Below are 12,857 nucleotides of genomic sequence, written 5' to 3'. Positions count from 1 at the left end.
CGGGTAGAGGCCGCGGGCGAGAGGCTGGCGGGGCTTGCGCGCCCGCGGGAGACGCGGGCGGGATCCAGCCCGCTGAGGGCGTTGTGTGCTTAACTGCTTTCTTCTTTCATGGAAATTAATCGCGGCGATGTTTTACGGGGATCTGAGCAGGAGGGGGGAAAAGGAGGACGCTGAGCGGGAGTTGCATCGGCGGTGTACCACAGAGCCTGCCAAGCGCCGCGTCCCCGGCCGCCTACGCCTGTTTGTCAAATCTTGGCATTTCCTGACTGGTTCATTAAAAACAAAACAAAATATCCCACACCAATAAATCGGAGCTAAGTCGGTGATGATTTAGTCACCGAGAAACACCAACGGAATAAGATGCCAGATGGACGGGCGGTCACTGTTTTCCTTAAAATAAAAAAATTAAGCCCTCGGTATGTAGCCCGAGTCGTTTGCAGCACAGGCCTGTCTGTTGGCCGGGGCAGCCCGGGGCTGGGCCCGTCCGCAGGTGCCCAGCTCTGCCCTGCGCGCCCTGGCAGCGCTCCCCGAGTCAGCGACCGTCGAGGGCCGTCGGAGCTCCTCCCAAGCCAGAGTGCGGCGGTGCCCTGCACCAGGGACTGTGCTCCCGTTCCCGGGAGTCATGAGGCGGCCTGGATACCCGCTGCCCCTTCTCCCTCCGGCGACGGCTGCGGGCGCATCCCCGCCCCCCTCTGAAAATTCATTTTCGCGGGAGTGAGTCCCCAGCGACTGCAGCCCCCCAGTGCCGACAGCGGCGGTCTGAGCCGCTCCGTGCGCGAATCGCGCACCGCAGCCGCGCACGGTGTCCCGCGGGAGGCTCCGCCAAGCGCCGCCGCGGGGCCTCGCTGCCGTCTCCCGGGCACGTTTCTGTGCTCAGAAGGGGCGAGTGGTCAAGGTTTGCCCCAGGTTTCACGGCCGCAGAGGAACTGCTTTAATCTGTTCCTCGCAGCGAGAACAAGCACTGCCTATCTCCTTGGACGGAATCCAGCGCTCCGGATGTATATTTTTTGGGGGTGGGGGAGGAGAGAGCGTGGGGAGGCTGAGGTGATCGTAGCTTTGTCGGCACCGGCAGGACGCGCGGGTGGGAGAAGGCAGTGCAGGGTAAGCCCTCGGGTGCCCGCGGATAGCGGTGCTGCCTCCGCCCCCCTCGGAGCCCCGGGCAGAGCTCCACGCTGGGCCCACCGTGACACCCACCCAACGCGCTGGGTCCGCCGGGACACCCACCCAACGCGCCCGGCGGCCGCGGGGCCGCAGCCAGAGACGGTGCCGGAGCGGGCGGAGCGCGCAGGGCCCCACGCCGACCTGCAGGCGGCACTGCAGCACCGCGGGCCGCCGCCGCCGGGCACAGCGGGGCCCCGGGCGCTCTCCCCGCACCGCCCGGCCGTGCCCGCGCCCGGCCCGGGCATAGCGGCGCGCCCGCCCCTCCGAGGAGGAGTAAGACCCGTGGGGCGGGAGGCTTCCGCCCGACGTGGATGCAGAAAGGTGACGCGGGACTCGGCGACCTGTGCCTCCTCCGGCGTCACCCCCGCTCGACGGCTGTCCGGTGCCGGGGAGCTCCCCGGTGTGCGAGCGACCCTGGGCTCCGCCGGGTTCGGGGGCGCCGCGGCAGTACGGGCGGGCCACGCACCTGCCGGCCGGGCCGGGCGGAGTCGTGCCGGGGTCACCGGGCGCTCCCGGTCAGCTCAGACGTAGGGGGCGGCCGCGCTGACAGTGGTGAAAGAGCGCGGCTTTCCCTTCTACCAGCGCAGCCGAAACTATCAGGAGCGCCCGGGGAGCGAACAGCCCGGGCAGCAACCCCAGACCGCGCCGTTCCTCTCCCGAGGAAAAAAGCCTCCGCTTTGAGGCTTTTTTCCTTGCGTGGTCGCTTGGGGATTTGGCGAAGTCGTTGTTTAAGGATTTTTTAAATTTGATTTGGGTTGGTTTTCCTTTAGGTAGGTAGGTAGGTAGGTAGGTAGATAGATAGATCGATAAAAATTTATTTATTCTTTTTTCCCTGCCAAGCGTGGCTTATTTTTTGCTTGCTGTAAAGGACAAGAAATGACATTTCTCCCGAGGCAATCTCCCTTTGATCCTTTGTCCGAGGGGTTTGTTCTTGGTATCCACAAACAAGCAGCGGGGGGAAGAAACTGCAACTGTAAAGTCCCCTTTTCACTTCGTTCTTGAAGCAACCGGCCTCTCTCTCGGAAGCAAAAGAGAGGGGATGCGGGTCCCTGCCTCGCGCCCTATCGGAGCCCCCCAGTCCAGCCGCGGCCGATAAGTCCTCGCCCCTCGCAGGCTCCCGCGGCCGCCCGCACCCACATCGCACCCAGCCCAGGGGAAGCGCTCCTTCTCTCAGAATTGTGAACCTCCTACCCTCACTGCCCGAGAGAAGAAGTGCTATTTATTTAGGGCGTCTGGGATTTAAAACAGGGCATTTTCGAAGTACGGATTTTTGAAAAGAAACGAAAAATAGCCCCGGCGGCCGGCGGCAGCCGCGGGCTGTAACGTGCGCCAGCCTCGACTGCACTTCGCTGTGAGGGGACACGGCCAAACCTTTCTCTGCTGGCTCCTATTTGCCTCTTTGATTATTTTTTTTTCTGTAGACTAAAAGGATAAAAAAAATCTCGTTACAGCCGTCACTTGTATCCTCTTCCTCGGGCTCGAACTAACCAGCACAGCCCCTACCTCTGAAAAATTTTCATAGCTGTCCTTCAAGGTCCATTTTCCCCCACATCTTTCCGTACTTTTCAAATCCTAGTTCCAATCTCCAATCCAGATTATAGGTTAATTCCCCATACATGTGATTTAAGTAATGCACAGAACAAGATATCGTTACAGATAAAAATGTAACCGAAATTCATCATGTGCAACCAGCCGTATTGCGGCTATCGACGAACGTGAATAGAGCGCTCTAGTCAGGAAATTTGAAGAGGGTCGCGAAGGCCCCATTCAGCAGTAAATTCCCCGTTAATAAATCGAAACTGCTTTCGAAACTATGTGTCTGTTCTAGGTAGGGATTGTGTGCTTAGTCACCGCGCACGGGGATGCCTCTACAGAGGTTCTCTTTGGGAATCTGCCTTTAAGCGCCCCAATCTCAGTGGAAGGGCAGCGCTGAGTTGCTGAAGGGTGGGTCCCCAGGGCGACCCGACATGACGGCCACGAAGCCATTTGGACGTGAGCTTTAACTGCAACCTCCCTCGGAGACGTAGGCACCCACAAAAACCCACACTCTGGCTTTGGGGGAATTATTTTAGATATTTAAGCCGCCTATGTCACCCCGGCTGGCGCACGGCGGGTGGGCGGCCGAGGCAGGCAGTGCGGTGCAGGGAGCGCGCAAATCTCCGCGACCGGCAGCAGGGTGAGAGGCGTCGGGCTGTTCGAAGAGGGAAAAGTCACCTTAGGTGACGCGGGGGAAGCGGGGGGCGTCCTGCCCCTTTAAAGTCCAGTTGCTACCCAAACACAAGTAAACAGTGGGGCCGGCGCGGCGGGGCGGGCCGGGGCCGCGGCTGGGGGCGGTCCCGTCCCGTCGGGGCGGAGCGGCGCGGCCCCGAGCGCGGGGCTGAGCGCGCCGCGGGGTGGGCCGGCGGCGGCGGCGGGCGGGCGGGGACAGCGCTCCACGCCACTCACCGCTGAAATGTGATGGACCGGGCAGGGGGCGGCTCAGACTCGCGCCGAGCCTCGCCGGGGTCGAAGGCGAGAGGCTGCGGGCGGGTGGCGGCGGTCTATGCCGGGGCCCCGGGACCGCCGCGGCCAGAGCTCCCAGCCGCCCAGCCCTCCGCAACATGCCGTCCGCCGCCGGGCCCTGGCCCCGCAGAGCGCCCTCGCTGTGGATCTAATGTCTCCGTGAAGGTGCCGCGGCCGCCGCCTCAGCTTTGCCCCGGGAGGAGCAGCAGGCTGCGGTAGGTGACTGGCCCCCCGGCCCGCCTTGCCCACTGCTGTCGGCGGGAGCGGGGCGGCCGCCCCGAGAGCGGAGCGTCTCCTCGGCCGGGAGCGCGGGACCGCCGGACCACCGGGCTTACTTTCAATTCGCAGCTCCGCGGCAATTTGGGATGCGGGTGCCCTCCGCATGCCGCGGGCGCGTTGGTGTGGGGCCAGGCGGGGGCCTCGTGGGGCGCGCAGCCGATGTCCTTCACGAGAAATTCCTAGCGGGGAGAAGCCGGTCCGTGCGCGGACTACGGGGCTGATCCGCGGGTGACACTGGAGAAATCCTCGGTGCTTGGAAACACCAGGCAGCGCCGGGACTGGCGGCCGCGGCTTCTGGTGGGGCCGGCGGAGAGCGGAGGCGACGCAGGGTCCACCCGCTCCCCGGGAATGACGGTAGTGCCCTCGGGGCACAGCCCGGCCCCGCCGCGGGAGGACGGGGAGCGCTGGGTGGGCCAGCAGGTCGGCGGCAAGCAGGTAGAGATGGGTGTCCTGGCGAGGCACAGGGCTTAATTTAATTAAGCGCTCTGAATGAAAAGGGAAAAGGAAGTGCCAAAGTTTAAATAACATCCGTTTTTGATTGACTTTATCCCCCTCCGCGCGCCCCAACGCACCTTGTTATAAATGGCCTTAAAATCACGTAGGAAGGCACTTTCTGGTCTTTTTTTAATAGGTTTTAGTAAAGTTACCTCCGAATACAAATAGTAACAGATGTACCGCAGTTCAAACAGCAGTGCAGTTTTAAAAGTTTCTTCCTTAAAATGCAGATTTCGTGTTCAGAATAGTTTTTTCAGACTTGGTTGTTTGACACGAAAACGAGCGTCATGCAATGACACCCCCACACACGGCCACCAAATGCAGCTGTAGGAGAGGGAGCTCTGCCCTACAGAAACACTGTCCCTACCTCTGTCATAGTTCTCAGCCGGTGGCTCCGAAACCCAGGCACAGCCAGCAGGGATGGAGGCAGGAGCCACGGGAGCAGCCAGCGAAAAGCGATTTTATTGCTTCTGTGTCGGTTCCTGGCGGAAAGCGAATAGGAACTCACACTACGACATCTTTAAAAATAAGTCTCTATATATAACCACCACCCCTCCAACAAAACAAAAAGGTCGCCATATATAATAGGTCGTATCGATAACACTGTCCCCAGTGTCGATACAATCACAAACGAGAAAAACTGGGCAGCAGCAGAGGAAGCCGTGGGGAGCCACGACTCGAGGAAAACGAAAACAGGGGTGTGCAGAGCTGCAGCTCACGCCCGACCTCCTTGCCGCAATTTTTTTTCTCGGTGGGCCAATTGTGCGGTGCCACAAGCGGGGAGGAAAGGTATTTTAAGAAAAAAATCGAAAAGTATCTTTCCAGCCAGAGGGTGCCCGGTGCCAGCGGAGTGGTCCGAGCCAGGAGCGGCGGTGAGGGCTGCGGGACGGTGGCGGCCCGGGGGGCAGGGACGCCTCTCCCGGAGCGCGGGCTCTACGCTTGGAGAGTTTCTTTTAATTTTTTTGTTGTTTTGGGGGGTTTGGTTTAGGATTTTGGCTGGGGGAGGGTCTCTTGTTTACTTTGGAAACTGCCCCTTACCAGTCCTTCCACACAAATCCCAGGAGGTGCTGGAGCACCCTCGGCCCTACCTCTTGTTTACAGGCCCGGAGAGACCCCGGCGCTTGCTTTGGCCTCTTTCCTGGGTCGCGGCAGCCTCTTGGCAGCTAGAAGTGAACCCTCAACGAAAGCAAAAAAAAGGAAAGGGCAGGGGCTTGCCCCCCGCGCTGATGTCCCCCTGCCCTGCGGGAGGGGACCATCTCCCCGGAGCCACCGAGGGGACCCCCCGTGCGACGGGAGCAGCGGTCCCGGCGGTTTCGGTTGAGTGGGCTGAGTGAAACCCTCTGACAGTCACACACCGCTCATTAGCTCACGGCCCCGCCGCTCCGGCGGAGGTCCCAGCCTGGGAATGGCCGAGGGGGTGCGGGGTGCTCGTCCTCACGGCTCCGTCCCACCGGGGCTGCGCTCGTCCTTCTTGGCCCCGCGGGACGGAGGGAGCCGAGTGCGGGGCAGCGCCGTGCGGGGCGGCCCTCGGCGGACCGGGGAGGCCTCCGGGCCAGCCACCCTCCTCGCTGCCGATGGGATGGCTGCGGCGCGGGGGGCTGGGTAGGAGGTGTGCGTGCGAGGCCCGGGCTCTTTTTCTCTCCTTCGGTTATCTTGATAAATTAGTTGTTGTTGAAGGAAGAAAAATAAGCAACCGAGCTGGGATGAACGCAGGGTTTATTTCCCCTTACTCCCTCCCCCCCCCGCTCCCTCACGGGCCTGCCTCGGCCCTCCGCGAGCACCCTGCTACATCCCGGGGAGGCCCCAGCCAGGAGGGGTCGGGGTCGGGGCCTCTGCGCCCGCGGGAGGCCGGGCGGAGGGTGGGAGCGACGCCGGGGGCCGGGTCGGCGCGGGGGGCAGGAGGGAGGTGGCTCCGGGATCCCCACGGTGGGCGCTGCGGGGGTCGGCGGCGGGGAGACGGGAAGCATAGGGCTTCGGCCCCGGCCCCGTCTCCGTTCCGCGTGTATTTTTCCACCATTCGTTTAATTTGAATCTGCGGTGCCTTCAGTTGGCTCCGCAGTGGGTTTTTTCCTTTCTATTTTAATTTGGGGTGGGTGTTTTGGGGTGGATTTTGTTTTTTTTTTTTTACGCTTTAGCCTCTCCGGTCGAAGCGATCGCGCCGTGGGTCAGTATCGGCCGCCGGCCCCGGCGGAGGGCGGGAGCCTGGGCTGCGGCGGGGCGTTAGGGCCGCGGCACGGCAGCGCACCGGAGCCGCGTCTGGCCCTCCCAGGCTCGGTCGCTGCGCTCGCCTCGGCTAAGGGGGGACCACGCTGTTCTCAGTAAAAGTCTCTTTCCCCTTCTTTCTCCCTCTTTCATCTTAGGATTTTCTCCCCGTCTCGGAAGCCCAGCAGAGGCACCAGCTACTCCGCCGGCCCGCGCCTGCCCCGTGAAGATGGGAAGCAAGGCGCTGCCAGCCCCCATCCCGCTGCACCCGTCTCTGCAACTCACTAACTACTCCTTCCTCCAGGCTGTGAACACCTTCCCCGCAGCTGTGGACCAGTTGCAAGGTCTGTACGGACTCAGCGCCGTGCAAACCATGCACATGAACCACTGGACATTGGGCTACCCCAATGTGCATGAAATCACCCGTTCCACCATCACGGAGATGGCGGCCGCGCAGGGCTTGGTGGACTCCCGCTTCCCTTTCCCCGCGCTCCCTTTCGCCACGCACCTCTTCCACCCCAAGCAAGGGGCCATCGCCCACGTCCTCCCAGCATTGCACAAGGACAGGCCCCGCTTTGACTTTGCCAACCTGGCCGTGGCCGCCACTCAGGAGGACCCCCCGAAGGTGGGGGAGCTCGCCAAGCTGAGCCCCGGACTGGCCTCGCCTCTGTCGAGCATCAGCAAGCTGTCTCCGGATAGGAAGCCCTCCCGCGGCCGCCTGCCCTCCAAGACGAAAAAGGAGTTCATCTGCAAGTTTTGCGGCAGGCACTTCACCAAGTCCTACAACCTCCTCATCCACGAGCGAACCCACACGGACGAGCGACCTTACACCTGCGACATCTGCCACAAGGCTTTCCGGAGGCAGGACCACCTGCGGGACCACCGGTGAGGGACCACCACGACCGGGGTCGGGCCAAGGGGAGCCGGGGTAGGGTGAGCCGCTCGGGGGCGATGAGGCTGAGCCGCTCCGGGAGCTCTGAGCTGAGCCACGAAGGCAGCAGGAGGAATCCCCGCTCCAACTCCGCGGCCGCGGAGGCACCACTACAGCCTAAACCTGCTCTCTGCGTGGGACGGGCACCCACCTGAGGGAGAGACGAGGGGGTTCACACCCGGGGACGAAGCCCCCGGGGCTTTTGTGGTTCTGAAGCGCGACCCTGGGGGGCGCGGGGAGCAGGACGGGGCGCAGGTGGGCGCTTTCGCGCTCGCCCCTCCCTCATCTGCGCGCTCTGCAGCCGATGCCGAGCGGCGCCTGCGGCCACTGGGCAGAGAATCCTCTCCGCCTTCGGAGAAAAGCGGGCTCGGGTCCGGCCGGCGGCAGAGATGCTGTCCCGGTTTGGCACCAGAGAGTACACTCACACTTCGATACGAATTATTGCAAATGTTTTGAACCGTTAAAGAAGTTTAATCATAAACAGAATTATAAAAGGGGGAAGGAGACAGGAGCAGAGTGAGGGCTTTTGAGGGGAGTTGAGTCTGGGGGAGCGGGGCCTGGGAACGGGTGATCCCCGCGCCCCCGGCAGCACTGCTCACCCCGCGGGTTGCCTTACAGGTACATCCATTCCAAAGAGAAACCCTTCAAGTGCCAGGAGTGCGGGAAGGGCTTCTGCCAGTCCAGGACCCTGGCGGTCCACAAAACCCTACACATGCAGGTGAGCCCGGCTCTCCCCGGCCTCTCCACGCGTGTGCCGCCGGCACGGACACGGCCCGGCTCGGCTCGGCCCGCCGCGGGGCAGGGGCGGTGGCCGCCGGGGGAACGCGGCTCTGGTGCGGAGGGGAGCGAGGGGAGAGAGTGGGCTCCGGCGCTGGACGGCCCTGTGCCTCCTGGGGGAGGGCGGCGGCCGATGGCTACCTCCGAGGCCGCGGGAGACCCGCGGAAAAACAGCGGCCGCGGGAGAAGGGCTTAAAGCCAGCAGGGACGCAGTTGGCGGCGGAGAGTGAACCCCGGGTTCGGGTTTGTCCACGCCGCTGCTTCGAGGCGTTTTTCGTTGAGGGCCGAACCTGGCCCTGACGGCGGCGGCGGGCGCGGGGCGGCGGGACAGCCCGGCGGCGGGATGCGGTGCGGAGCGGTGCAGAGGGACCGCCGCGGCGGTCGGGCGGGCAGCGGGAGTACCAGAGCAGGAGAGCGGCGAGGCGGCCGCTTTCCGTGCACGACAGGGGCGCGAAATGTCACGACTCGAGAAGTATAAAATAAGGCTTCTGGGGCAGGACAGGGCGAGGCTGGCGATCGCCCGCTCGCTCGCCCGGGATTGCTCTCGTTCGTGTCCACCCCCGATATCTCAAGTTGTGCGTTGCGATGAGAAAAAGTGCAGTGATACGTTAAACCAGGTGGTTTGTGAAGGATTAATCCTTTGCTTGCTTCAAATCTGAACAGGAATCTCCACACAAATGCCCCACATGTGGAAGAACCTTTAATCAAAGAAGTAACCTGAAAACTCACCTTCTTACCCATACAGACATCAAGCCCTACAACTGTGAGCAGTGCGGCAAAGTGTTCAGGCGAAACTGTGATCTACGGCGGCACAGTCTAACTCACACCCCGCGGCAGGACTTCTAGAGCAGCCAGGGACCCGCACCCGCTCCGGCAGCTCCAACTTGCCCACTTTACTCAAGGACTGTATTGTAGGAACTCACAGACGCGCACACACACATACACACGGAGACACGCACGCAGACTCGGGGCCAAGCTTTCCTACCACATGTCTGCGAAACTCGTTTCGAGAGTGCGGACTGCAGGATCGGGCCCCTCTCCAACCCACACCCAAGCGTAAAGCTCATCTTGTAGATAATCGCGGCTCATTTTAGAGCTCTGTACAGAACGTGGTTTTTTTCTTCGTTTGTTTGTTTTGTATCATGTCAGATGCACATCGATAACAAATCGGGGAGGCAAAGTATCTCTTAAAAGTGTATTTCAAAATAAATCCTTTTTTTTTTTTTCCAAATACCTCCTGCCTTGTTGCATTATTCTCTGAATATCTGGGCTTTTTTTTCCCTGCTGTGTCAATGCAATGGTAAAGCATATTGAATAAATTTTCTAGCCGGGTAATTGTACTGTCACAACAATTTTGGTGATCGCTTTTGTTTGGTCTGTTTCACTGTCGCTGTTGTGTTATCTATTGTTAAGTAAAATGAAAGTGCCTTATTTGAGAGTTTATAGCTCTATTACTTAATAGTGTGTTTGTCTAAATATTAACTTCTGTACTTTTTTTTTCCCCCGAACAATTTAAAAAAAAAGACGAAAAAGAAAGAAATATTTGCAAATAAACAGATCTTAGGAAATAATGCATAGAGCCGTTCTTATGCCAAAGCGGCTTATTAGTAACTTATTTGCAATCAGCCCATATATTTTAAAAGTCATCCCTCTCTCGGGGATTGCAGCAGGCAGCCTCCTGCCTGTAGACTTTGGACACGGGCAATACACCCACGTAGACAGGGACTTTATCCTGCAGAAGACGATTCTTTCCCGACAGCTCTGGAAGCAAACAGCGAGGCGCCCTCTGCCCAGGGCTCATCGGCGGGTCCCTGACGGAGCTGCAGCGCTAAAAGCGGGGACCCCAAAAACGTTCCCCTCCTCCATCTGCGCTGCCGAGCGCACGTCACGTCCAGGGGGTCGGATGGAGAGGCGCTGAGGAGAGGGACTGTTCCCTCCTCCCGGGAGGTCCTCACCTCTCCGTCGGGGTGACTCTCGGCAGCTCGGCACGTCTACCCCATGGGCCGCACGCTCAGCACCTGCACCGGCTATGCAGCTAGCAGGATGGTGGCACTGAACCATGGGCTCCCCTCCCTTGTCATCCTTGCAAGCCCTCACCAGTGCCTCTGCTCACCTCTGGAAAGGGAGATTTTCCCTGATGGTGACTTGGATATGCATCCCCTCATCTGCCACCCCACTGCTCTTGTCACTTTTGGCACACTCCCCACATTGTTTTGAGTAGTATGGGGCCCCAAAAGTTGTTCTTTCCCAGGCTGGGGGCACCCACCCTGCCTTAGTCCCTCAGGCTCAGGGAGCCCTGTCTAAGGGAAGAGCAATCCTTTGCACCAGCTCAGCAGAGTGGGCTTCACTCCTAGGCCCCACCTAGCAGGATGCCATAACTCTAGGATAGTCCATCCATGGGGAGGGTCACAGATCCTAGCACACCCAAGGGCAGCAGATGCTGGCAGAGCTTGGGTGGCTGCACATCACCATCGCCAACCCTCGCTGGTCCTGTGGAGGGAACCACACTGCCTGAGCCCTGTTAATGAGTAGCAAGTCAAAACCAGCAGCACCTGGGTCGCAGTCAGGCCATCAGTGCAGAAAAGGCTGTATCACCGCCTGCGCCTGCTTGTTATCTATGCTGCAACCACAGAGGGCTACAATGCCCACTGAGGGCCGGGGGCAGGGACCCCCAAGCCAGTCCTGCTCTGCCCCAGACCAGGCAGCCAGGTGGATTTCCACTGATGCAGAAGACATGGTTGTCTCAAACTCAGCCACGATTTCTTAAGATAGTCAAGGCCTATCTCTCCATCTGCTCCAGTCCAGGAAGATGAGGAAGTGAAAAATGTTTCTGCAGCAAGAGATACTGGTCTGCTGGCTGAAGAGAAGCCTCCCTAGTCAAAGTTTATACGAGTGTCGTCTGCTCTCTTCCTCTTCACCTCCTGTGACTTGCACCCCTTCCTTTGCTCTGGTGCTGCACTCCTGGAACTGTCTTCTCCCCGACCCTGCCCTGCTCTGTGGGCAGCCCCTATCCTCCATCTTCAAACTGCTCCTTGCTCCACACTGCTCCTCTCCAAACCTGTCTTCATGGGCATCTCTTGCTTCCTCTTCATGGGCATTTTCCCAATATCTGATTTCTTCTTGTCTGACTGATTCTTCTATTCCCAGTGCATTCCTGTTCTCCCAGTAGGTTATTTCCTCTAAGTTCCTCTATCCTTATTGTTCTCTGAGTTCCTTCCCCCAGGCCCTTTTACGTCCCCAAGTACGCACAGCATGGCTGGGATAACTCTGTTTGAGTAAACACCCCTGTCAGGATACATATGGGCTTAGTCTGTTCCTCATAGGCCAAGTTCTATGTGAAGTTTGTTTGGAAAGAACTTAATCAGATGAACAATATCAAAGGATGAAATTAAAATGATTGTATATAGCTAAGGTTTTACTTAATTGTTTGAGGTTGCAATCTTTCCCCTGAGCAGACTATAAATTTATCTTCTGAGAATTTCTAAAGTTCAGCAGCCAGAAAAAAAGCCCAAATTGCTGAAGTGGGTCAGTGACATTTATTTCTAAGGGTTGGTCCATGGACTGGTTTTTTATATTTAAACCGGTAGCTATCATCTTAAAATGTTAGAGGATGACCTAGTATTTCTCTTTACTATCAATATACTTGCCTATTGCACGGACACGCTCCATTCACTTTTTAAAAGATCCTCTCTCCCTGGGAAGTTTCAAAGGCAGCTATAAAGAACATGTTAAAATACACATATGGTTTGTTGGTTTTAGACCTGTTGGGAACAGAAACAAGTACTATAAAGCTACCTTTTGGGCGGGGCCAGGGTTTTTATAGCCATAAAGTGCCAACCTGACTTTCACAATGCAAACACTTAATACAGCAATATCCCTGTGATTACCGCCTGTGTCTTTGTCAAGTATCCTCCTTTCCTCTGGAGCTCAGTTGCAGGACATAGCAACTCAATTGCAGGATTCAGTGCTTCTGCAGTTTCCCAGAGCTTCCCAAATCACCTTTTGCCCCGTGTTCATCCCTACCACTGCCCCTTCTTTTTGGGCACTGGTTTTTTTTGCCTGCACTGGCATTTTGCTGTGTTACAGGCACCAGCTGTAGTGTGGTAGCAGGGAAAAGAACTAGCTGTGTTATATACCAGGGAGAAAAAAGAGCAGATAATAAGATATAATGTCACAATAATCTCCATTTTCTAGGGGCAAATTATAGCCCTTTAGGTTGCATTTGAAAACTGACCTCTTTGCACATCAGTTGGTGAAATGGATGCTGTCCACACCTGACAGCAGAGCAGCTCGGCTCAGCTATGTGTGCATAAAGCTTTTCCATGAGGCCATCTATTACATAGCAACAGCATGCCATGCTATTCCAGACCAGCACAGACTATTCCTGATGCCAGTGCAGATTTGCTGGCAAACCCCAGCTTTATACCAGTACCACCTCAGGAACATGTAAAGCCCAGATCTAAATGACGGACACCCCAGCAGCAACCCAGGAATGTGGCATGGCTATGTC

At 58.5% G+C, this 12,857-nt stretch overlaps 1 protein-coding gene across 3 annotated transcripts; it reads left to right on the top strand.

Annotated features, from left to right (window-relative positions):
- Window positions 1–3,566: 3,566 nt before the first annotated feature.
- Window positions 3,567–9,577, top strand: OSR2 (odd-skipped related transciption factor 2). Of its 3 annotated transcripts, none has more exons than XM_064647839.1 (4): window positions 3,567–3,878; window positions 6,798–7,524; window positions 8,189–8,288; window positions 9,093–9,577. In XM_064647839.1, the coding sequence occupies exons 2-4, from the start codon at window positions 6,869–6,871 to the stop codon at window positions 9,165–9,167; spliced, it is 831 nt and encodes a 276-aa protein (XP_064503909.1). In that variant the 5' UTR covers window positions 3,567–3,878; window positions 6,798–6,868; the 3' UTR covers window positions 9,168–9,577. The 3 variants fall into 3 exon arrangements, with proteins under 3 accessions (XP_064503909.1, XP_064503891.1, XP_064503900.1); XM_064647821.1 differs by having other exon boundaries at window positions 9,011–9,577; XM_064647830.1 differs by lacking the exon at window positions 3,567–3,878 and adding an exon at window positions 3,885–4,377 and having other exon boundaries at window positions 9,011–9,577.
- Window positions 9,578–12,857: the final 3,280 nt, after the last annotated feature.

This window comes from Pseudopipra pipra, chromosome 1, assembly GCF_036250125.1.
Source record: "Pseudopipra pipra isolate bDixPip1 chromosome 1, bDixPip1.hap1, whole genome shotgun sequence".
Classification (NCBI taxonomy): domain Eukaryota; kingdom Metazoa; phylum Chordata; class Aves; order Passeriformes; family Pipridae; genus Pseudopipra; species Pseudopipra pipra.
Note: the sequence above shows the minus strand (reverse complement) of the source record. Positions and strands in the feature narration are given on the sequence as shown.